The sequence below is a fragment of the Pseudophryne corroboree genome, chromosome 6 (genome assembly GCF_028390025.1).
Source record: "Pseudophryne corroboree isolate aPseCor3 chromosome 6, aPseCor3.hap2, whole genome shotgun sequence".
NCBI lineage: Eukaryota > Metazoa > Chordata > Amphibia > Anura > Myobatrachidae > Pseudophryne > Pseudophryne corroboree.
This window is the reverse complement of record NC_086449.1, coordinates 273,273,051-273,298,863: the sequence shown is the minus strand read 5'-3', so window position 1 is coordinate 273,298,863 and position 25,813 is coordinate 273,273,051. Positions and strand designations below refer to the sequence as shown.

Sequence of the window (25,813 nt, the reverse complement as noted above, 5' to 3'; positions counted from 1 at the left end):
GCTACCAGGACTGCGAGCACAACTGAGAACCCTAGTGTGTTTATTAAAGCTGTTTCTTCTTTATTCTGACCACAAAAGGGTACAAGTTGAGGCTCAATAATGAGGGGAGCAGGCACGATAACATGGAAGACAATGAAGCGATAAGGGAGGACACACTAGTTATAAAGTACAGACACAAGAGGCAGGAGGCAGATTTTGGAGAGCATGAGAAATACAATGGCACTATAAATTATTATGTGTGGGGTCTAATTAGGTGTGTAGAAATGGGATAAGGTAGAGGTTCTCAAACGCGGTCTTCAAGGCACCCCAACAGTCCAGGTTTTAAGTTTATCCATGCTTGGCCACAGGTGACTTAATTAGCACCTCATTCAGTTTGATTTAACCATCTGTGCTGAGCCATGGATATACCTAAAACCTGAACCGTTGGGGTGCCTTGAGGACCGCATTTGAGAACCTCTGGGCTAAGCTAAGTCACTCATCATTAACAGTTAAGTACTGTAGTGCCTTTGTCTTTTCTTACATGTATAGATGAAGGTATGTTAATAAAATAAGATTTTACTTACCGATAAATCTATTTCTCGTAGTCCGTAGTGGATGCTGGGGACTCCGTCAGGACCATGGGGATTAGCGGCTCCGCAGGAGACAGGGCACAAAACTAAAGCTTTAGGATCAGGTGGTGTGTACTGGCTCCTCCCCCTATGACCCTCCTCCAAGCCTCAGTTAGGATACTGTGCCCGGACGAGCGTACACAATAAGGAAGGATATTGAATCCCGGGTAAGACTCATACCAGCCACACCAATCACACCGTATAACTTGTGATCTAAACCCAGTTAACAGTATGACAAACGTAGGAGCCTCTGAACAGACGGCTCACAACAATAACAACCCGATTTTTTTGTAACAATAACTATGTACAAGTATTGCAGACAATCCGCACTTGGGATGGGCGCCCAGCATCCACTACGGACTACGAGAAATAGATTTATCGGTAAGTAAAATCTTATTTTCTCTGACGTCCTAAGTGGATGCTGGGGACTCCGTCAGGACCATGGGGATTATACCAAAGCTCCCAAACGGGCGGGAGAGTGCGGATGACTCTGCAGCACCGAGTGAGAGAACTCCAGGTCCTCCTCAGCCAGGGTGTGCCCCTGACCAAGTAGCGGCTCGGCAAAGTTGTAAAGCCGAGACCCCTCGGGCAGTCGCCCAAGATGAGCCCACCTTCCTTGTGGAATGGGCATTTATATATTTTGGCTGTGGCAGTCCTGCCACAGAATGTGCAAGCTGAATTGTACTACACATTCAACTAGCAATCGTCTGCTTAGAAGCAAGAACACCCAGTTTTTGGGTGCATACAGGATAACAGCAAGTCAGTTTTCCTGACTCCAGCCGTCCTGGAAATCTATATTTTCAGGGCCCTGACAACATCTAGCAACTTGGAGTCCTCCAAGTCTCTAGTAGCCGCAGGTACCACAATAAGCTGGTTCAGATGAAACGCTGACACCACCTTAGGGAGAAACTGGGGACGAGTCCGCAGCTCTGCCCTGTCCGAATGGACAATCAGATATGGGCTTTTGTGAGACAAAGCCGCCAATTCTGACACTCGCCTGGCCGAGGCCAGGGCCAACATCATGGTCACTTTCCATGTGAGATATTTCAAATCCACAGATTTGAGCGGTTTAAACCAACGTGATTTGAGGAATCGCAGGACTACGTTGAGATCCCACAGTGCCACTGGAGGCACAAAAAGGGGGTTGTATATGCAGTACTCCCTTGTCAAATTTCTGGACTTCAGGAACTGAAGCCAATTCTTTCTGGAAGAAAATCGACAGGGCCGAAATTTGAACCTTAATGGACCCCAATTTGAGGCCCATAGACACTCCTGTTTTCAGGAAATGCAGGAATCGACCGAGTTGAAATTTCTTCGTGGGGCCTTCCTGGCCTCACACCACGCAACATATTTTCGCCACATGTGGTGATAATGTTGTGCGGTCACCTCCTTCCTGGCTTTGACCAGGGTAGGAATGACCTCTTCCGGAATGCCTTTTTTCCCTTAGGATCCGGCGTTCAACCGCCATGCCGTCAAACGCACCCGCGGTAAGTCTTGGAACAGACACGGTACTTGCTGAAGCAAGTCCCTTCTTATCGGCAGAGGCCCTGAGTCCTCTGTGAGCATCTCATGAAGTTCCGGGTACCAAGTCCTTCTTGGCCCATCCGGAGCCACGAGTATAGTTCTTACTCCTCTACGTCTTATAATTCTCAGTACCTTTGGTATGAGAAGCAGAGGAGGGAACACATACACCGACTGGTACACCCATGGTGTTACCAGAACGTCCACAGCTATTTCCTGAGGGTCTCTTGACCTGGCGCAATACCTGTCCAGTTTTTTGTTCAGGCGGGACGCCATCATGTCCACCTTTGGTCTTTCCCAACGGTGCACAATCATGTGGAAACAACTTCTCGATGAAGTCCCCACTCTCCCGGGTGGAGGTCGTGCTGAGGAAGTCTGCTTCCCAGTTGTCCACTCCCGGAATGAAAACTGCTGACAGTGCTATCACATGATTTTCCGCCCAGCGAAGAATCCTTGCAGTTTCTGCCATTGTCCTCCTGCTTCTTGTGCCGCCCTGTCTGTTTACGTGGGCGACTGCCGTGATGTTGTCCCACTGGATCAATACCGGCTGACCTTGAAGCAGAGGTCTTGCTAAGCTTAGAGCATTGTAAATTGCTCTTAGCTCCAGTATATTTATGCGGAGAGAAGTCCCCAGACTTGATCACACTCCCTGGAAATTTTTTCCCTGTGTGACTGCTCCCCAGCCTTTCAAGCTGGAATCCGTGGTCACCAGGACCCAGTCCTGAATGCATAACTGTGGCACTTTAGTAGATGAGCACTCTGCAGCCACCACAGAAGAGACACCCTTGTCCTTGAAGACAGGGTTATCCGCTGATGCATCTGAAGATGCGATCCGGACCATTTGTCCAGCAGATCCCACTGAAAAGTTCTTGCGTGAAATCTGCCGAATGGAATCGCTTCGTAAGAAGCCACCATTTTTCCCAGGACCCTTGTGCAATGATGCACTGACACTTTTCCTGGTTTTTTTTTTTTTTTTTTGGAGGTTCCTGACTAGCTCGGATAACTCCCTGGCTTTCTCCTCCGGGAGAAACACCTTTTTCTGGACTGTGTCCAGAATCATCCCTAGGAACAGCAGACGTGTCGTCGGAGACAGCTGCAATTTTGGAATATTTAGAATCCACCCGTGCTGTCGTAGAACTACTTGAGATAGTGCTACTCAGACCTCCAACTGTTCTCTGGACCTTGCCCTTATCAGGAGATCGTCCAAGTAAGGGATAATTAAGACGCCTTTTCTTTGAAGAAGAATCATCATTTCGGCCATTACCTTGGTAAAGACCCGGGGTGCCGTGGACAATCCAAACGGCAGCGTCTGAAACTGATAGTGACAGTTTTGTACCACGAACCTGAGGTACCCTTTGTGAGAAGGGCAAATTTGGACATGGAGGTAAGCATCCTTGATGTCCAGGGACACCATATAGTCCCCTTCTTCCTGGTTCGCTATCACTGCTCTGAGTGACTCCATTTAGAATAGGTCTCACCGAGCCGTCTGGCTTCAGTACCACAATATAGTGTGGAATAATACCCCTTTACTTGTTGTAGGAGGGGTACTTTGATTATCACCTGCTGGGAATACAGCTTGTGAATTGTTTCCAATACTGCCTCCCTGTCGGAGGTAGACGTTGGTAAAGCAAACTTCAGGAACCTGCGAGGGGGAGACGTCTCGAATTTCCAATCTGTACCCCTGGGATACTACTTGTAGGATCCAGGGGTCCACTTGCGAGTGAGCCCACTGCGTGCTGAAACTCTTGAGACGACCCCCCACCGCACCTGTTTGTACGGCCCCAGCGTCATGCTGAGGACTTGGCAGAAGCGGTGGAAGGCTTCTGTTCCTGGGAATGGGCTGCCTGCTGCAGTCTTCTTCCCTTACCTCTATCCCTGGGCAGATATTATGGGGACGAAAGGACTGAGGCTGAAAAGACTATGTCTTTTTCTGCTGAGATGTGACTTGGGGTAAAAAAGGTGGATTTTCTAGCTGTTGCCGTGGCCACCAGGTCCGATGGACCGACCCCAAATAACTCCTCCCCTTTATACGGCAATACTTCCATGTGCCGTTTGGAATCTGCATCACCTGACCAATGTCGTGTCCATAAACATCGTCTGGCAGATATGGACATCGCACTTCCTCTTGATGCCAGAGTTTCGCATATATAGAAATGCATCTTTTAAATGCTCTATAGTCAATAAAATACTGTCCCTGTCAAGGGTATCAATATTTCCAGTCAGGGAATCCGACCAAGCCACCCCAGCGCTGCCCATCCAGGCTGAGGCGATCGCTGGTCGCAGTATAACACCAGTATGTGTGTATATACTTTTTAGGATATTTTCCAACCTCCTATCAGTTGGCTCCTTGAGGGCGTCCGTATCTGGAGACGGTAACGCCACTTGTTTTTATAAGCGTGTGAGCGCCTTATCCACCCTAAGGTGTGTTTCCCAACGCGCCATAACTTCTGGCGGGAAAGGGTATACCGCCAATAATTTTCTATCGGGGGAAACCCACGCATCATCACACACTTCATTTAATTTATCTGATTCAGGAAAAACCACATGTAGTTTTTTCACACTCCACATAATACCCTTTTTTGTGGTACTTGTAGTATCAGAAATATGTAACATCTCCTTCATTGCCCTTAACAAGTAACGTGTGGCCCTAAAGGAAAATACGTTTGTTTCTTCACCGTCGACACTGGAGTCAGTGTCCGTGTCTGTGTCTGTGTCGACCGACTGAGGTAAAAGGACGTTTTAACGCCCCTGACGGTGTTTTAGACGCCTGGACAGGTACTAATTGGTTTGCCGGCCGTCTCATGTCGTCAACCGACCTTGCAGCGTGTTGACATTATCACGTAATTCCTTAAATAAGCCATCCATTCCGGTGTCGACTCCCTAGAGAGTGACATCACCATTACCGGCAATTGCTCCGCCTCCTCACCAACATCGTCCTCATACATGTCGACACACAAGTACCGACACACAGCACACACACAGGGAATGCTCTGATAGAGGACAGGACCCCACTAGCCCTTTGGGGAGACAGAGGGAGAGTTTGCCAGCACACACCAAAAACGCTATATTATACAGGGACAACCTTTATATAAGTGTTTTTCCCTTATAGCATTTTAATATATATATACATATCGCCAAATAAGTGCCCCCCCTCTCTGTTTTAACCCTGTTTCTGTAGTGCAGTGCAGGGGAGAGCCTGGGAGCCTTCCCACCAGCCTTTCTGTGAGGGAAAATGGCGCTGTGTGCTGAGGAGAATAGGCCCCGCCCCCTTTTCGGCTGGCTTCTTCTCCCGTTTTTCTGAGACCTGGCAGGGGTTAAATACATCCATATAGCCTCCAGGGGCTATATGTGATGTATTTTTAGCCAGAATAAGGTATTATACATTGCTGCCCAGGGCGCCCCCAGCAACGCCCTGCACCCTCCGTGACCGTTGGTGTGAAGTGTGTGACAACAATGGCGCACAGCTGCAGTGCTGTGCGCTACCTTCATGAAGACTGAAAAGCCTTCTGCCGCCGGTTTCTGGACCTTCAATCTTCAGCATCTGCAAGGGGGGTCGGCGGCGCGGCTCCGGGACGAACCCCAGGGTGAGACCTGTCTTCCGACTCCCTCTGGAGCTAATGGTGTCCAGTAGCCTAAGAAGCCAATCCATCCTGGACGCAGGTGAGTTGAACTTCTCTCCCCTAAGTCCCTCGATGCAGTGAGCCTGTTGCCAGCAGGACTCACTGAAAATAAGAAACCTAAAAACTTTTTCTAAGCAGCTCCTTAGAGAGCCACCTAGATTGCACCCTGCTCGGACGGGCACAAAAACCTAACTGAGGCTTGGAGGAGGGTCATAGGGGGAGGAGCCAGTACACACCACCTGATCCTAAAGCTTTAGTTTTGTGCCCTGTCTCCTGCGGAGCCGCTAATCCCCATGGTCCTGACGGAGTCCCCAGCATCCACTTAGGACGTCAGAGAAAATTACATTATTAGATAAAACACTTTCAGTTGTTACTACTTTTCTTTGTGCATACTAAAAAGTAACTAACAGCCGGCAGCAGCAATCAGCAACAGCCACCAGAGCTCTCAGTGGACTATTGTGCGTTATTAAGCAAGCATTCTCCCACGCTACCACACTGTGGTCATGTGGGCCAAAACTGACCCCTGATTCATTTGCGGTTAAACTGGAGCCCACTGGATAAATATTTCCGAGAACCACTGTTCCGTAAAGTTTTAACTGGCAGGAACTCAGAGATGTTTAGTCCTTATGTATAGCTGCAAATTTCAAATTAACCTCATGTGAATGAAGAAATGTGATAGAGAATCTAGGCAGTAGTGGAATACTTTCAGGAGTCACTGAACGGATGATACAGCTTAACCCTCCAGATTACATATTATATAGCAGACAAAATGAAATGACTGCAAAGTGGCCCTCATTCCGAGTTGATCGGTCGGTATTTTTCATCGCATCGCAATGAAAATCTGCTTAGTACGCATGCGCAATATTCGCACTGCGACTGCGCCAAGTAATTTAACAATGAAGATAGTATTTTTACTCATGGCTTTTTCATCGCTCCGGCGATCGTAATGTGATTGACAGGAAATGGGTGTTACTGGGCGGAAACACGGCGTTTTATGGGCGTGTGGATGAAAACGCTACCGTTTCCGGAAAAAACGCAGGAGTGGCTGGAGAAACGGAGGAGTGTCTGGGCGAACGCTGGGTGTGTTTGTGACGTCAAACCAGGAACGACAAGCACTGAACTGATCGCACAGGCAGAGTAAGTCTGAAGCTACTCTGAAACTGCAAAGTAGTTTGTAATCGCAATATTGCGAATACATCGGTCGCAATTTTAAGAAGCTAAGATACACTCCCAGTAGGCGTAGGCTTAGCGTGTGTAACTCTGCTAAATTCGCCTTGCGACCGATCAACTCGGAATGAGGGCCAGTATTTTCTAGATAAGTGTTGTTCTGTAACGGCCACATTCAACATTATTACATATGGTCAGTTGGTGAACCGCTACTACTCCTACATAGTAATTATGGTTATGCATGACATTTTCTTTGGAGATATTTTTGAAATATTTTGTTACAAGCAAATTGCATGAATAAAGATACCAACCTAAATCTACATTAAAATTCACACAGTGCCATCATAGAAAGGGGAAACACAGTACTGTATGTATATATATATATATATATAATAGGGTTGCTCTAATCTTGTGCCGCTAATGTGTAGGCAGCACTTCTTAAACAGTTCCTTGTTAGCAAGAACCAATAGATGATTATACAAAAATTGTGTTTTTAGAGGGCGCTAGTGGAAATGGGATTAACCAATTCCCTTTTTAATATACATAGAATTAATTAATTAGTGTCCACCCAATCGACCATCCAATTAGAGAATCAGAGATACAAAAGAATGTTTTTCATTTATTCTTAATACAGTTAATACAATATTAAAAAAACATTTGGTGCACAAAAGGTGGCAGTAATCAAACAGATGACAATAATATCAAATTATAAGAGTCTTATTCAGGTGAGTGAGAGTCTCCTGGTTTTGTAGGTACCTAACCCTACGTGTTTCCTCCAAACGGACTTCCTCAAGGGTAGATGAAGGACACAATGTTAAGGTATATAGTTCTCACATCAGATGTGAACTTTTTTGTGATTCTGATCACCAATCCCATTCAGTGTGAGAATAAGATAAAATTCAAAGTAGTTAGGACTAATGGGATACTTTATCCAAATGATGATTAAATTCTCCAGGAGTGGTAGAAATGAGAGTTAAAAAATGGACCAATTAGAGTCAATATGTTCAGGAAATGCGATTTTGGAGGATACAGTATGTCTCTGCAACCTCAAAGGTTAAAAGCATTTATAAAATTATGAACCAGTATGGGGCATGGGTTTCCTTCAGCTGAAGCCTGAAGAATTTGAATCATCATTTGGATAAAGTATCCCATTAGTCCTAACTACTTTGAATTTTATCTTATTCTCACACTGAATGGGATTGGTGATCAGAATCACAAAAAAAGTTCACACCTGATGTGAGAACTATATACCTCAACATTGTTTCCTTCATCTACCCTTGAGGAAGTTCATTCGGAGGAAACGCGTAGGGTTGGGTACACAGTACCTACAAAACCAAGAGACTCTCACACACCTGAATAAAACTCTTAAATTTCAATATCATCGGTGTAAATGTGATATTATTGTTATCTGTTGGATTACTGCTACCTTTTGTGCACTAAATATTTTTTTAAATATTGTATTAACTGTATGAAGAATAAATGAAAAACATTATTTTGTATTTCTAATTCGATGGCCAACTGGGTGGACACTAATTCAGTTTTATGTATATTGAAAAGGGAATTGGTTAATCCCATTCTGCTAGGGCTCCCTTAAAACACCATTTTATATATATATATATATATATATATATATATATATATATATATATAGTGTTAGTAGCAGTTGGATGCACACATTAGTCCATTAATCTTTTTTTGCTGTCATTTTCCAATGGTAACCAATGTCAGTGCAGCCACCTCCAATTAGCCTCAACCAAAGGGAACAGTTTCCAGCAGATGTAAAAGAGTAGAGGGCACACTCAGTGAGTAATATGTAAGTATAATTTTACTAAAGAATGAAAGTTCACAAACATCACAGTTTAAATTTGTACAGCTATACTTGTGTACAGGTGTATTACGTATATTTAATTGAGTCTCCATGAAATCTAGACATTAGGATAAATGTGAAGCCAGTAGGAATTAGGTCACACCCCCTGATGAAGTCCTAGAGTGATGAAACCAGTTGGGCATATTTTGAAGGACATGAGTGGTGTGGTGACATCATGTGCTGGGTCCAGTGGACTCAAGACGAGCGAGTGTCTATGCTTGCTGCAGTGACTGAGATCGTGGTAGCAGCAGCTATACAGAGGCTCTGGAATATGGTTTTGACGCTGTTGATTTTAAACTGTGATGTATGTGAGCTTTTATTCTTTAGTAAAATGATACTTACATGTTATTCACTAAGCGCGCCCTCTATTCCTTTATAAATATATATATATATATATATATATATATATATATACATATACACAGTGGGGTAAAAAAGTATTTGGACAGCCACCGATTGTGCAAGTTGACCCACTTAAGAAGATGAGAGAGGTCTGTAATTTCCATCATAGGTTCACTTCAACTGTGAGAGACAGAATCTGGAAAAAAAACCTAGGAAATCACATTGTATGATTTTTAAACATTTTTTTGTATATTCTTGCCGAAAATAAATATTTGGACAATCAAAAAGTTTAACTCAATACTTTGTAATATAACCTCGGTTGGCAATTACAGAGGTCAAACGTTTCCTGTAGTTCTTGACCAGATTTGCACACACTGTAGCAGGTATTTTGTCCCACTCTTCCATGCAGATCTTCTCTAGATCTGTCATGTTTTGCGGCTGTCGCCGGGCAACACGGACTTTCAACTCCCTCCACAGATTTTCTATTGGGTTGAGGTCTGGAGACTGGCTAGGACACTCCAGGACCTTGAAATGCTTCTTACGGAGCCACTCCTTAGTTGCCCGGGCAATGTGTTTGGGGTCACTGTCATGCTGGAAGACCCAGCCACGTTCCATCTTCAATGCTTTTACTGGGGGAAGGAGGTTTTTGACCAAAAAATCTCACGGTACATGGCTCCATTCATCCTCTCCTTAATACGGATCAGTTGTCCTGCCCCCTTTGCAGAAAAGCAGCCCCAAAGCATGATGTTTCCACCCCCATGCTTCACAGTGGGTATTGTGTTCTTGGGATGCCATTCATCATTATTCTCCCTCCAAACACGGCGAGTGGAGTTTATACCTCCCCCTCACTTCCACTAACTCTAGGGGTACCCCAAGGTTCTGTCCTTGGTCCTCTTCTCTTCTCTCTCTATACGTCCTCACTAGGTAAGCTCATTAGTTCTTTCGGTTTCCAATATCATCTCTATGCTGATGACACTCAAATCTATCTTTCCTCTCCAGACCTCTCCCCTGCTCTCCTCACTTGTATCTCCAACTGTCTCTCTGCTACCTCTTCCTGGATGTCCCAGCACTTTCTTAAACTTAACATGTCTAAGACCGAGCTGATCATCTTCCCTCCCTCCCGCATAACCTCACCTCCTACAATCTCATTATCTATTGATGGCACTACTATCTCCTCTAGCCCCCAAGTGCGCTGTCTTGGAGTAATCCTTGACTCCTCCCTCTCCTTCAAACCACACATTCAGCACCTCTCACAAACCTGCTGTTTTCATCTAAAAAATATTTCCAGGATCAGACCCTTTCTGACCCAGGATGCTACTAAGACTCTTATCCACTCACTGGTCATCTCCAGACTGGACTACTGTAATCTCCTCCTGACTGACATTCCTGACAAATACCTCTCTCCACTCCAATCTATCCTCAATGCTGCTGCCTGGCTCATTTTCCTCACCAAACGCACTACGTCCACCTCTCCTCTCTTACTAGACCTTCATTGGCTCCCCTTCCCTTTCAGAATCCATTTCAAGCTTCTCACACTTGCTTACAAAGCCCTCACCCACTCCTCTCCCATCTACATCTCTGACCTTATCTCCCTTTACACTCCCACACGTCCTCTTCGCTATGCTAATGTACGCCGACTCTCCTGCCTACGGATTACTTCCTCCCACTCCTACCTCCAAGATTTTTCACGTGCTGCACCACTTCTCTGGAATTCCCTACCTCTCCCCCACAGACTCTCCACCTCTCTACAAAACTTCAAACGGGCTCTCAAGACCCACTTCTTCACCAAACCCAGCCAAATCTCATCCTAAACCTCTGTTCCATGCTCTCTATGTACCCCATCTGTCTCACCCCTGTCTGCCTACCCTTCCCTTTTAGACTGTAAGCTCTCACGAACAGGGTCCTCTTCCCTCATGTGCTTATCCTTTTTTTACTCTAATAATATTCAACTGCACCAAATCCAGCAGTCTTCTGCCACCTGATACTTATTCCAGTGTCATCTGCTGATGTAGCTATGTTTATTTACCCCTGTCCTATATTGTCGTCAACTGTAAGTTGCTGTTTTCTTGCTTGATTATTTGTTTATGTACTCTGTAATTGGGCGCTGCGGAACCCTTGTGGCGCCATATAAATAAAGGATAATAATAATAATACCAAAAAGTTCGATTTTGCTCTCATCTGACCACATTACATTCTCCCAATCCTCCCCTGGATCATCCAGATGGTCACTGGCAAACTTTAGACGGGCCTGGACATGTGCTGGCTTAAGCAGGGGGACCTTTCGGGCGCTGCAGGATTTCAATCCATGACAACATAGGCCCTCATTCCGAGTTGATCGCTCGCTAGCTGATTTTAGCAGCAGTGCAAACGCTAAGCCGCCGCCCTCTGGGAGTGTATCTTAGCTTAGCAGAAGTGCGAACGAAAGGTTAGCAGAAGTGCTCGTAAAAATTTTCATGCCATTTCTGAGTAGCTCCAGACCTACTCCTACCTTGCGATCACTTCAGTCTGTTTAGTTCCTGCTTTGACGTCACAAACACGCCCTGCGTTCGGCCAGCCACTCCCCCGTTTTCCCAGGCACGCCTGCGTTTTCACCTGTCACGCCTGCGTTTTTTAGCACACTCCTGGAAAACGGTCAGTTACCACCCAGAAACACCCACTTCCTGTCAATCACTCACCGATCAGCAGAGCGACAGAAAAGCGTCGCTTGCCCTTGTGTAAAACTGCATAGTTTTGTGTGAAAGTACTTCGTGCGTGCGTACTGCGGCCCGTACGCATGCGCAGAAGTGCCGATTTTTAGCCTGATCGCTGCAGTGCGAACAACGGCAGCTAGCAATTAACTCGGAATGAGGGCCATAGTGTGTTACTAATGGTAACCTTTGTGAATGTGGTCCCAGTACTCTTGAGGTCATTGACCAGGTCCCCCCGTGTAGTTCTGGGATGATTCCTCACCGTTCTCAAGATCATTGATACCCCACGAGGTGACATCTTGCATGGAGCCCCAGGTCGAGGGAGATTGTCAGTGATCTTGTATTTCTTTAATAATTGCGCCAAATGTTGACTTCTTCTATTGTCGAGTAGCTCATCCCAGCCTTGTGCAGCTCTACAATTTTGACCCTGGTGTCCTTGGACAGCTCTCTGGTCTTGGCCATGGTGGAGAGGTAGCAGTCTGACTGTTTGAGGGTGTGGACAGGTGTCTTTTATACAGATAACTAGTTCAAACAGGTGCCATTAATACAGGTAACGAGTGGATGATAGAAGAGCTTCTTAAAGAAGAAGTAACAGGTCTGTGAGAGCCAGAAATCTTGCTGCTTGGTAGGTGTCCAAATATTTATTTTCCACAAGAATATACAAGTAAATTAAATTGTTTAAAAATCATACAATGTGATTTCCTTATTTTTTTTTTCTTATATATATACTGCGGTCTAGGGGTGAGGAATAGGAGAGGGGACAGGAGGTGTTGTGCTTGGTGGAGTTGTGGGTGTGGGGGCCAGGGGGATGGGGAAGGGTGTGCGAAGGTGTCATGGATGGGGGAGGTCCACATGCGGTGGATGGGTGAATGAGGGAGGGTATTGGGGGGTGTAGTGTGTGCAGGGGAGGGGGGGGAGTGGAGTAGGCAGATGCAGAAGGTTGTGTTGATGTCCAGGGGGTGGTGAAGGGGTGGTGTATTTGTGGAAGGTGGGTGCCAGGTATGGGGCTAGCTTGGTTGGGGGATGGCCTTGTGAGGTGCGGCGGGTGTTGCACAGGTGGGTGCGTTGTCGCGGCAAGTTGGGTTTGTTGTCCGGTGGAGTTGTGGGTGTGCGAGGGTTGTGTTCGTTGCTGTGGTGTGAGGGTTAAGGGTTCATGAGGCTTGGGGTTGGATGGGGGGTTTGCACAGATGGGGAAGGGGTTTTGTGTGTGCAGGGGGCTGGTTGGGGGAGGGGTGTGTGGAGTGTTCCTGCGTGTAAAGGAGAAGAGGGTGCGGTGGTGGGGAGGGTGGTGGAGGCTCAGGTGTGGTGGTGTGGCTGATGTGGGTGGTGCGCTTCATGTCTTTGTGACTGTAGCATATGCAGGTACTGGTGTGCGCTAACGCCCTGCCTGCTGCCGTGAGATAATGAGTCGGCTGCAGAAGGAGGGAGCTCTGCAGAAATGTGCCGGGAGCATTGTCCCATCCTGTCCCCGTTCCGCTGCACTTGGGCTGCCCCTTGTGAAGGGCGGCATGCCTCCACACTGTATGCCTGTGTCAGGTGATTTGAATCCGGATCAGGTGCTCGTGTCCCCAGCCCTATGGTCTGGCTGTCAGCCGCCAGGCATAGTGCTGGGCGGCAGGCGGCGAAGAACATGTTCAGCGAACGGCGCATGGACCACACACTCACCAATCCTAATTGCTGCTCTGAAGGAGCTCCCTCCGACTGCAACCTTGGGTCGCACCATGCTCTTCTCCTGAGAAGAGCATGGTGCGACCCAAGGTTGCGGTCGGTGGGAGCTCCGTCAGAGCAGCAATGGGGATTGGTGAGTGTGTGGTCTGTGCGCCGTCCCGCTGAACATGTTCTTCGCCGCCTGCCACCCAGCATGACCCCCCACTGGCTGTATGCGGCAGGTGGTGATATGGGGATGCATGAGGGAGGGGTCCCCGACGTGGGGTGTGGGTGTAAGGTGCCAAGCATGGTGTCTAATGGGGAGAGGTGCAGCGGGCATCCATCTACTGCTTCCATGTACCCTCCGTATAGTTTGTGTTCCCCTCCCTGCTGCTGCTGGCAGGAGCTGTGTCTGCTACTACCGCTGGCGCCACCTCCCTATACCGTAGGTAGTGTCACTGGGCATCTTGTACCGGATTCTGCCACTGGGACAGGGCATGGTGTGTCTTCCTGCAGATGCAGTTGACTCCGCCCAGTGTTGTGACTCCACCCAGCGTTAGACACACAGGCACAGAGTCACAGATCTGGGCTAATATATTGGATATATATATATATATATATATATATATATATATAGTACTGTGCAAGAGTTTTAGGCAAAAATGCTGCAAAGTAAGAATGCTTGCAAAAATAGGAGTGTTAATATTTAGTTTTTTTTTATCAATTAACAAAATGCAAAGTGAATGAACAGAAGAGAAATCTAAATCAAATAAATATTTAGTATGACCACCCTTTGCCTTCAAAGCTCCAGTGCCCCACATGTATATTCTCCAGCAGCACACTCTTGTTGGTCTCCTCCCCTTCCTCTGCTGCTGAAACATGATTGACAGCGGCAAAGGGATCCGGCAATTATTATTTTATTTTTTTCAATTGTCATATCAAAGCGGTGGTATGCCATACCACCTCACTTTGACCACTGTATATATGCATTTACAGTATATGTGGTACCCCATGGTGGTAAGAGTGTAGTGGAAGTGCCTGGTTCTTGATTAGCTTCTGATCTGAGATACTTCTTACTGTACCACACCCAGTGGATTTCCAGGTAAGGTAGAGCTCTAGTTAAAGTCTTGGTATACTTATCTAAATGGTTCTACATTTAGTTTAATAGTATGTTACTTCTCACTTCTCTGTTTTGCCGTTTTTTGTCCATATGATATAAACACTTACAGTAAATATCACTGACACAGCTCTATTTGTGCTTCCAGCCAACCCGCATCAGTGGCCAATATCAACACATGATTGTAATTACATTTTACATTTACACTGTTTCAAAGAGCCAATAAATTATATGTTAAGTGTTAGATAAGATGTTGTTGCTCTTTAATGTTAGGTTTAAAAGAATTTCTGCCACTCCCACCCTGAAATTATTGTCAGTATAATACACTACATATGTGTATCTGGAAACGAAAAACATCAAGTTGTTTTTCAGGGATAATTTTCCGAAAAACAAAGAGTAGAAAACATTTTCAATTATTCATATTCCAGAACATCTAAGATTGGTGGTCATTCCGAGTTGTTCGCTCGTTGTCGATTTTCGCTATGCTGCGATCTGTTGCTAACTGCGCATGCGCATGGTACGCAGAGCGCATTCGCTAAGTTATTTAACTAAAAACTTAGTGGATTTGCTGGTGTTCGTGCTGCGCTTTTCAGTCGCACTGCTGATCGGTGAATGATTGACAGGAAAGGGGCGTTTCTGGGTGGTAACTGAGCGTTTTCCGAGAGTGTGCTAAAAAACGCAGGCGTGTCAGGGAAAAACGCAGGAGTGTCTGGAGAAACGGGGAAGTGGCTGGCCGAACGCAGGGCGTGTTTGTGACATCAAACCAGGAACTAAACGGACTGAGGTGATCGCAATCTAGGAGTAGGTCTGGAGCTACTCAGAAACTGCAAGAAAATATTTAGCAGCAGTTCTGCTAATCTTTCGTTCACTATTCTGCTAAGCTAAGATACACTCCAGAGGGCGGCGGCCTAGCGTGTGCACTGCTGCTAAAAGCAGCTAGCGAGCGAACAACTCGGAATGACCCCCATTGTCTTTACCTTTGCTAGGCTGACTATATTATCCCTTTAATCTGGGACACTCATGAATTACACAGGTTCTGTGGCTGCTTTAAACCAAGTGAAATGCAGGCTTTTAGTCAGCCAGCCACAGAACCTGTGTAATTCATGAGTGTCACAGGTTAAAGGAATAATATGGTCAGTCTACCTTTGCAATATTTATTATCAACATGTTGTTTTGCCCAAGCTATTTATAAATTTTTATGGGTACTTGAAACTAAGGACCTAATTCAACATCAGTTGCAAATGTGTTTCTGCTGACGGGTGTGGTATAATCATTTCAGCTTGCTACCCCCAGGGTAGTGAGGCACCCTAACCCTTTACGCAACTAAACCTAATTACTATGGGCGCGATATGCACGATAACGGGGATTACTTTAGAAAGGAGATTGGGTGTGATATATAATTTGAATACCGTCCAATGAGTGATTATCGGCACACTGTGCGCACGCACCAAGCAGGAAAAGAATCAACACGCATGTGTGACCTGCTGTTATTGAGACCGCAGCAAAATGTGATAGCTAAGCAATGTCATTAATACAGAACAACGAATATGGGGAGTGTTCTGGGTGTGACTATATGCAGCATATGCAACTTCTGCATTCAAGGGCATGACAGGGGCATGTAGTGGGTGTTGCGTGTGCAAAATTTGCAAACCCAAGCTTTAAAAGCAGCACTCATCAGGAACATTTTTTCTGGGTACTTAAAGAGTCACGTAGATCATGTTATTACTAATAAGTGAAATATATGCAGGTGCACTGAATTCCTGAAGTGACTGAGCTTAGCACACTGCAATGAACATACTTGCTGCAGACAGCATTCTTATGTGAAGGTATGTAAGTAAATGTTTTTGTCTCCAGCACACAGTATTTTCATTACACCCTATTTGCCTACTCTCCCAGAATGGCCGAGAGGCTCCTGAAAATTGTGTGGGCGTCCCGGCTCCCTGGAAGGACAGGCAAGTCTCCAGATTTTGCAGGTACCTCCCTGCGCGGCCGCCCACTTAGTGAGTAAAGTGGGCAGTGGATGCCACGATTCTTGCTGAGATGCGTCATCGTAACCACACCCCCTGCTGTATACTGCTGGTGATCTCGGCATTGCAAAGCGGAGGGGGGTGGGTAGCTACAATGACGCAATTGCAGTCACCATGCCCCCATTCTGCCTCATTTACAGTGTTCGGCCTCCACCCCGCCCCATCCGACATGTCATACTTCTGCCCCGGCCCCCTGCTGAGCCTACCTGGCTGCTCTCGCCCGGAAAGTTGCAGGAGTTTCACACTACAGCTGAGCACTGGTTCACTTATATTGTCCCTTAGTCTAGAAAATGACTGCAAACATAGGGCCTCATTCAGACCTGATCGCAGCAGCAAAATTGTTCTTTAATGGGCAAAACCATGTGTACTGTAGGTGGGGCAGATATAACATGTGCGGAGAGAATTAGATTTGGGTGGGGTGTGTTTAAACTGAAATCTAAATTTCAGTGTAAAAATAAAGCAGCTAGTATTTGTCCTGCACAGAAACAAAATAACCCACCCAAATCTAAATTTCTCTGCACGTTATATCTGACCCCACCTGCAGTGCACATGATTTTGCCCATTAGAGAACAATTTTGCTGCTGCGATCAGCTCTGAATTAGGCCCATAGTTTTAATAGAGGTCATCTTCTAAATGCATTTTCCAACTTGCCAGTTAAAAATCCTATCAGTTCCATTAGGATTGTTATCAATTGTTTTGGCGGCCACACACAACTGTGACGTTCATATTCCCATGATTACATCCAGCTGTATTAACCGCCAGTCCAGAATGTCATCTGATCTGATGTTCTATGGCAGGGGTTCTCAAACTCGGTCCTCAGGACCCCACACAGTGCATGTTTTGCAGGTAACCCAGCAGGTGCACAGGTGTATTAATTACTCACAGACACATTTTAAAAGATCCACAGGTGGAGCTAATTATTTCACTTGCGATTCTGTGAGGAGACCTGCAAAACATGCACCGTGTGGGGTCCTGAGGACCAAGTTTGAGAACCTGTGTTCTATGGGATCACAGGTCATTTGAGGCCAAAAACACAATATTATTGGTTGCAAATTTGTTCTAAAGCTACAGTTTCACTTCTGCTACCAGAATAATGCATTTGGATAGCAGTGCTAACTGGCAAAAAAAAAAAACTTATTACATTTATTTGTTGAACAATGAAAGAAGATACTTAAACCTGGTACTCTTATTGGTTTTTACTTGGAAATTGTGACCTGTTGTTGAAATTCTTATGTGCAAAAGAAATAATGAAATAAAAATGTCTCCATAGATGATTTGTAAAAAGATCATCTGCTGGGTCCCTTTGGACACAGTATTAGTATGAGAAAGAGAGAGCCAGGGCCTCTCAGTGCAATCACTCTGTTAGACGCTTCCAAAGACCCCTCCTAGGAGCAGATCATGTTAGCAGAAAAAAAGTGGGCCTAGCTAAAATACCGTCAGGCCATATGACAGAGTGATCCCCCAGCAGCTGCGTTTCTTCATCCCAACCTCGTGCAATGAACTCCCAAAAGTCCAAACTTTCCTCCCTATTTTGGTCCAGCTCGCAACTGGCGGATCAAACATGTGCAGATAACCCAAGTTAAGTAAATTAAACAAGACGGGACAACAATCAACAACTGTTTCCATAACATAAGGAACAAGCGTTACAGGGATATTCCAAAATGACACTGTATAATAATATAGTATAAATGCACAAAACAAAACATAATTTACCAAGGTCATAAACAATACTTACCTTCACATTTTTGTGTTAGATCACTAAATTTGTGTCCAGCTGGGCATTTGCACTCAAAAGATCCAACAGTATTAATGCAATTTCCTCCTTGACACATTCCAGGGATAGCTTGGCATTCATCCACATCTGCCCAAATAACAACAAAATAAAAAATAAAAAAGTTAAAAACATACCACAGTACGATCCATCACAGCTAATTACTCTTGGAGGCCAAGTCATCCATTCATTAAAATTCATGTTATGTAAGATCAGCTTAGTATTCAAATGATTCCAGCACTGGGGATTACGAAACATGGAACAGGATATTGTCATTAAGGATTACATGTGATATATGGGCCAATGTAGCGCCGTGACATTTGCAGCAAATTAAACGAGGATGATCCAAGTGGCATTGTTTTCTCAGGCACAGAGGCAATGGAAAGACATCCCTAAAGTGATATTATAAAGTTCAAAAGATGAACACCAAGTCCCTGCTCACAACGATCCAGGAAAAAAAGTACAATTCTCATGCAAGTGTATATCTAAAAGCCAATGTAAAATAATTTCACTGTTGTCAATATATAATTCAACTGGGATGCGTTCAGCATCCTAGCTATCAGGATGCCAGTGGTCATGTGACCGACATCGGAGTCCTGACACCACTGAAGAGACCAGAGCTGGATCACAGACAGCCGACATCCCAAAGGTGAGTGGGTTCAGGCTTATATTTAGGGCCTGGGGGGAGTGGAGGGTTAGGCACTGCGGGGGGATGATCAGAGTTAGCCACTGGGGGGGGTTAGCCCTAGGCATCACCCCCTAAGGGTTAGCCATAGCCGACACCCCCGGAGGGTTATCCCTAGCTGCCATCCCCCAAGGCTTAGGGATGTAAGCATCTTCAGTGTCAGCATACCGCAATCGGACATGTGACCAATGGCATCCCGACCGCCAGCATTTTGTATGTATCCCATTCAACTTATATAATAACTAAATATTATAAGGCAACTTTAAATTGTTATGATACACCTAGCCTGATAGAGGAACACACAAATACTTTAAGATGCAATATTTGTGAGTTAGTGAATGACTTACTACTGATATTAGGAGGCTATAAAAGATCTGGACAATACAATCAACTGTGAACCATACACAAGGGCTTTTTATATATGAGTTACAATGAAGAGTGTGGCTCATTTGCTGTTCACCAGTGCATTGATTTTCCTAGCAAACACATGGCAGTGACCCCTCAGATGAGATCTACAAAACACATAAGCTCTTTTCAGAAGTCAGGTATTTACTTATGTTATTATTGTTTTTATGTTTTTTCTTTATATTTTTGGTATTTGTACTTTTTATGTGTTGCAAGGAAATTATTTTAGAATCATTTTAACTTACATTTAAGTTCAAATTGTATAATTTTAATTGACATTTAAGTCTATCATAATTTATTATATGAAACAAATTCAAATAATTTTATGTTATTAATTTCCAATATATCCCAAAAGTTGGGCAATACTGAATGTCAATATACCAGATGTATCCTCAGTGAGGGAAATTGTTGTTTCTGAGGCAACTCAGGAAATTCAATATCCCGCAGAAGGTGCTGCTCATCTTCTACACAGTGATCGTAGAATCGGTCCTATGTTCCTCAATCACATCTGGTATCAGGACCGGCAACAGAAATCTTGGGGCCCCATACAGTGATAGCTGTGGGGCCCCCTCAGATTAATAAATATATATATATATATATATAATAAAGCGCACCGGAATTTGCTGAGCTATATAATAAACTGTCCCCAGTGACTCCAAGTCTGTTCTGGGCCTGCCACTGAATGGATTTGGAAGAAAACCGCAGAGTGTTAATATTGGATCCCAGAAGATATACTAGGAGGTTGGGGTCCCAGTTGGACCTCATGGCAGAATTTTCCAGGCAGAACTGTGACCCAGGGAGCTTGTTCTGGGCTTTCCACTGGATGTATTTGTAAGAAAACTTCACAAAGGATCCCAGAAGACATACTAGGGGGTTAGGGTCCCGGTCGGACCTCCCGTTGGTGTACAATGGGCAGAACTTTGACACAGGAAGCCTGTTCTGAGCTTTCCACCTGATGGTGTTGGATGAAAACTTCAGAGAGTGGTAACATTGGATCCCAGAAGACACACTAGGGAGTTGGGATCCCGGTCGGACCTCCCGTTGGTGTATGCTGGGCAGAACTTTGACCCAGGGAGCCTGTACTGGGTCTGTCACTGGGTGGATTTTGAGGAAAACTTTAATGAACTGTAATAACTGACAGAAATGTCCATAATTCAATGACCTGATATAACTGACAGAAATAACCATAATACAATTAACTAAAATTACTGACAGAAATGGAGGTGGGAAGACAAAAAAAATTTGTGTACCCAAAAGACTTGGAATAGCAATATTGATAACAGAAGGGAAACTTTAAATCCATCTCGCAATGGAAAAGTGATTAGAAAACTGAACAGAAAGAAAAGCTGGGGATCAGGGCTACTGGCGACACCCCAAAAACAACTACCTCATGGGTGTGTTGGAAGAACTACTAGCTACTAATTAGTTTTAATATGTTGACAGTTACATCCAACTTATTGATAACTTAATAACTGGAACATTTAAACCCGGGCAAGTCCGGGTACTTCAGCTAGGATTTTATTAAACTTGAGTCTAAAAAGATATCTTTTAGTTTATTTGTATATTGCATGGGTCTTTGGGATGAGTTTTGAAGCCTTTGGGAGTCAACAACTGATAGCAGTACTATGTACTTCTCTTAGGAGATTCCAAATATTATACAAATACTCAATAAGAACTAGTTTCTGTCTTTATCTTGGCATGAACATAAAGTATGGTTAGGGGAGAATTAGGCACACACAAAAAAATTCATAAAAACAAAGACAGACATATGCCTGTGGCCACTATGTAGGGACTATGGATCTATGCTGCCTTAATATAACTAACATAATGGGTCAGATGTAATGACTTGCGAGATGGCCGGAGCTCTGACGTTTTTTTAAAGCAGCAAGCATTTACAAGGCAAAACCTGGTTGGTTTTGCGTTGTAAAAGTTTGCTGCTTTAAAAAAAACGTACGAGTTCGGACGGAGTCTCGCAGATCCAGCCATCTCGCAAGCCATTACATCCGGCCCATTACTATACTGGTAGTCCAAACTTCAGTTTCACTACTACTTAAAGACTGATATGGAGGAAATTTCTACATGCCTAAACATGGCCATATGTAGGTTTTCTAAGCCTGAACTTATTTAACAATAATCCACATCTTCATACATCAATCTCATGAAACAATAAGAAACACAAATTCAGAATTCAGTTCAGGAGTGGACTGTTCTATAACAACATTACATTAAAGAAAAAGTACCAAAGGACTGTTACTGCATCTGTCAAAAAAATCAAACTGGGTTAGGATGAGAGCTGGATGGGTTTGATAAAGTAGTGGGTCTTGACAGTCCGCTTGAAATAGAGGTGGAGAGTCTAATAGGAAAAGGGCGAGAATTCCAGAGGTAGGGAAACAGTTGAAGCCTTTAGGCTTTTTTGCATCTTACATAGCATCCTGAAACCCTCTATTGCAACTGTACCGCCATCCATAGTGCATCCTACTATCTGCTACGCTTTACTTTTTGTTCTTCACTGCTAATATGCACACTAAACCTGGGTTTTTATGTGTCCCAGTATAAAAACCTTGCATAAAACTTTACAAAATTCCCCCACAGTGCTGGAAAGTTAGATTACTCAACAGTTTAGTATATGGCTGCCTCTGTTAACTTTCTTCTGCTTCCTGCCAGACATCCAGACAATAAAAGAATTTATACAGCTGGAAGTATTAGACTTAAAGCCAACAACTGTGTCAGAGCCCTCTATCAGGAGGCATGCTCAGAAATAAGTGATGAACATCTGGGCAAACGCAATGATCTGAACTGCACACTCCAGCAGAATAAAATGTGAAAGGAAAACATAGGTGGATAAGTCATTTTTTTCACAAGTCATTTCAATTCAAAGCAAACAATCTGTCAGCTGTCTAATGAAAAGACAGTAGTCATTCTGCATTTATTTCATGATTTTCCAGTTTTATTACATATTAAATGTCTGTATCTGAGGTCATGTTAAAGTATCTTCCTTTCTGATGGACTAAGGGAGTTCTTGGCAAGGAGATATTCATTAATGCTTTGGCTCGTCTGTCTGACCTCAGTTACTAATGCCCCCCTCCCCCACCTCTTTTTTACATCATGCTCTCAGTCAGTCATGAAGTAATGCATCAGACAATGATTTTCCATTTTCTGAGCACAGGCTGGGGTATTATACAGCTCAAGCTGTCCAAAGCACTGTAACTCTATCAACATTAGGACATTAGCCTTTTCAGCAACTCCATGTACTTTGCATACCTTGACACGCTCCTGTTCGGATGTTTGGAATAAAGCCGCGTCGACAGGGATGTGGTTGGGCTGGGCACATCTCACAAGGGTGGCCCCACGCTCTCCCAACTGTTGCACAGCACAGAGTCTTTGTACACACTATACCGCTCAGCTGTCCTTGGCACATTTGGTTACTCACAACAGCGAAGCAAGGTCCTGTCCTGTAATCTGGAACAAAAGAAAACAGGTGCATAAGAAATGGGATCTGGATACTAGTTTTGTGACGGTGAAACTACACTTTTATCTACATACGGTGTTTACACTGATTTTGGAGCTGGATTTCTGTAGAAGCTGATTAATATGGCTTTTACAGTAACATATAACAACATTTGGTCAGGTAGCAGATCACAGTACCAAATCATACGGCAGATATTAATGATAAACGTACTGAATTTAAGCTAGTAATTTACAATATGGAGCAGACGCCATTAAATATGGCAATGTGTAGTGATAAATGAATACCTGACTAAACAAAGATGGTTTGATATCCTGGGAGTTCCAATTCACAAATATATATATACTCATCACAAGGTCTATGCATTCAAGCTGATCCGGTGGCTTTCCCCTGGGTCTACAGCCCATCTATAAACCAGTTTCCAATAAAGCGGCACTCTGAAGTCTTAAAATAGCAGTGCAACAGCGGTGGTTTACTTCAACATTTTGGGGCACATTGAATGCCGACAACAATTGACCAACGGTCACAATCCCGACAAGGTCAAAATTCCGACATGATCAAAATACCGACATTTAATATGCAGACAAGGTCAAAATACCGACATTTAAAATGTCGACAGGTCAAAAAGTCAACATAAGTTTTTCATTGTTTTTTGTGTCTATGGACTGTATAAGTGTACCGTGTCCTCTCGCATGACGAGCGCTTCGTGCACACTATTATATTCCCCCTTCAGGTCCACTGGGATGGTAAAGTATGAAGAAGTTGGTTTCAATGAAAAAATCATGAAAAATGTATCGACTTTTTGACCTGTCCACATTTTAAATGTTGGTATTTTGACCTTGTCTGTATTTTAAATGTCGGTATTTTGATCATGTCGGGATTTTGACCTTGTTGGGATTGTGACAGTCGGTCAATGGTTGTCGGTGTTTTGACCATCGGGATTTTGATTACGGGTAAATTGACCGCATCCCGTTACACATAGGCCCACAGGGTACACGTAGCCCATAGGTTGGCTGCAAGGGCCAATATCCGGTATGCTTCGCATTCCGGGTATTGATAAATCTGCTGGCATCGCTTCACCCTTAGAAGTCTATGGTGGATGTGGCTGCCAGAGGGAATGGATGGATCACAGCAGGTATCAGGGAGGCCTGCTGCGTTCCCTCCTACATACCATTCAGGAATACTTAATTTTTGTGGCTAACCCCCGAAAAAGGTTATCGGGGAAATTGCCGCAAATATTTTTTGATAAATGTATGTGCTTAACATAAATAGTCTGCATTTAAATAAGATATCCTCTGTAACAAGCAACTATAGCACAATACTGCCAAACAACATATACTATAAATGGAGAAAGCAACACAATTTCCATGACATTGCCAACATCTGGGCTATTGCACATGTCAGTTGTGAATAGTGGAATCTTGGCAGTGCAGGGTGCAAACAATCGCTGGCATTGGAAAATGGGGTTTGGCACCTGAATGTGGTGCTCTGTTATGCTCTGCAATGCTGCCTTGTAAATGGCACACTAGGTAAGCATCGTACCAGTTTGACTGCAATTCCAGAGATGGCTTTTAAGATCCAGGAAGTTATAATCAGGGTGGGTCTGATGTAAAGCGCAAGAGAATATGCTTATGCTGAATAAATGAATTTTAAGAAATATATATACGTATGCTTTATACACAATGGGCTTGATTTGCTGGCGTGTGTGAGTACTTATTGTATACATTTTTTGTCTCTATGATATCCATAAGTCCATAAGCTGTAAAGAAACCATTTAAAGCATTAAATTCTAACAGAAGTTCACAAAGCCAAAAGCAACGAGTGGCAAAAAAATAAACTGTAATTCATACATCATATTTGTTTTGCTCACTGTATCTTCACTTGTATAACTTGTCTTGTATTCACCATATTGCCCAATTCAGCATGTAATCAAGAGAACATTCTCAATGTATGTAGAAACCTTGCACATGCATCAAAAAAGTGGAAACACCAATATAAAGTCACCATTATGAAAGCTAGGCATTTGTCTAGGGCCTTCATGATTAGGGGGTGCCTAAAAAACAGATGGTCTGATTTAGAGTTTCACGCAAATCCGCTTTGCAGAAGGTTCTCGCAATTTGTAGCACAGTAACTGCACGTGCTGGAGCAACTACAGGCAATTCAGAGCTGTATGCATCTGGGCTGCAAATCTGCTTGTGGTTTGTGTAAATGGGCAGCAACTGGCCATTCACATGTAGGGTAAATATTCCATTGGTTATGTTGCGGGAGTGTTGGTGGAATTGTCAGCTGTTGTGAGCTGTGTGCATGTAGAGATCAGTCTGATTTCATCAAGGTACGGGTGGCGTAATTCTGCACTGATAATGATGATGGCTGCTTTCAAAAGCACAGAGATGGGTGGTGCAATCACATAAATAACATAGAGGCAGCTAATGGGCCCTACACATTACCCGACCCGCCGCCGAGCTACCCAACGACGGATACGGCCAACGGGCGACCTGGCGGCATGGGGGAGGTGATAGGGGCAGTGAAGTTTCTTCACTCCCCCGTCACCCGGCTCCATAGCAGTGCATGCTAATATGGACGAGATTGTCCATATTGGCCTGCATGCACAAGCGACCCGGCACCAACGATGAATGAGCCCGGGGCCGCGCATCGTTCATCGATGGTGCCTACACACTTAACGATATGAACGAGTTCTCGTTCATTAATGAACGAGAACGTTCATATCGTTTAGTGAAATCTATAAGTGTATAGGGCCCATAACTCTGAATGTAGGCGGATATTCATATTTATATAAGACTACGCAATGTCAATCAGGCTCAGAATGAGAACCATAATGTCTCTCAAACAGCTGGCAGATGTTGGCTATTCCTCTATGTCAGT

At 44.3% G+C, this 25,813-nt stretch overlaps 1 protein-coding gene across 3 annotated transcripts in view; it reads right to left on the bottom strand.

Moving 5' to 3' along the window:
• FBN1 (fibrillin 1) overlaps window positions 1–25,813 on the bottom strand; it is a 343,784-nt gene that overhangs the window by 166,680 nt on the left and 151,291 nt on the right. For all 3 annotated transcript variants that reach the window (XM_063926051.1, XM_063926050.1, XM_063926049.1), the window contains exons 7-8: window positions 22,726–22,923; window positions 18,339–18,464 (exon numbers count right to left, since the gene is read on the bottom strand). In XM_063926051.1, the coding sequence (XP_063782121.1) occupies window positions 18,339–18,464; window positions 22,726–22,923 (324 nt within the window). The remainder of the gene's footprint in view (window positions 1–18,338; window positions 18,465–22,725; window positions 22,924–25,813) is intronic.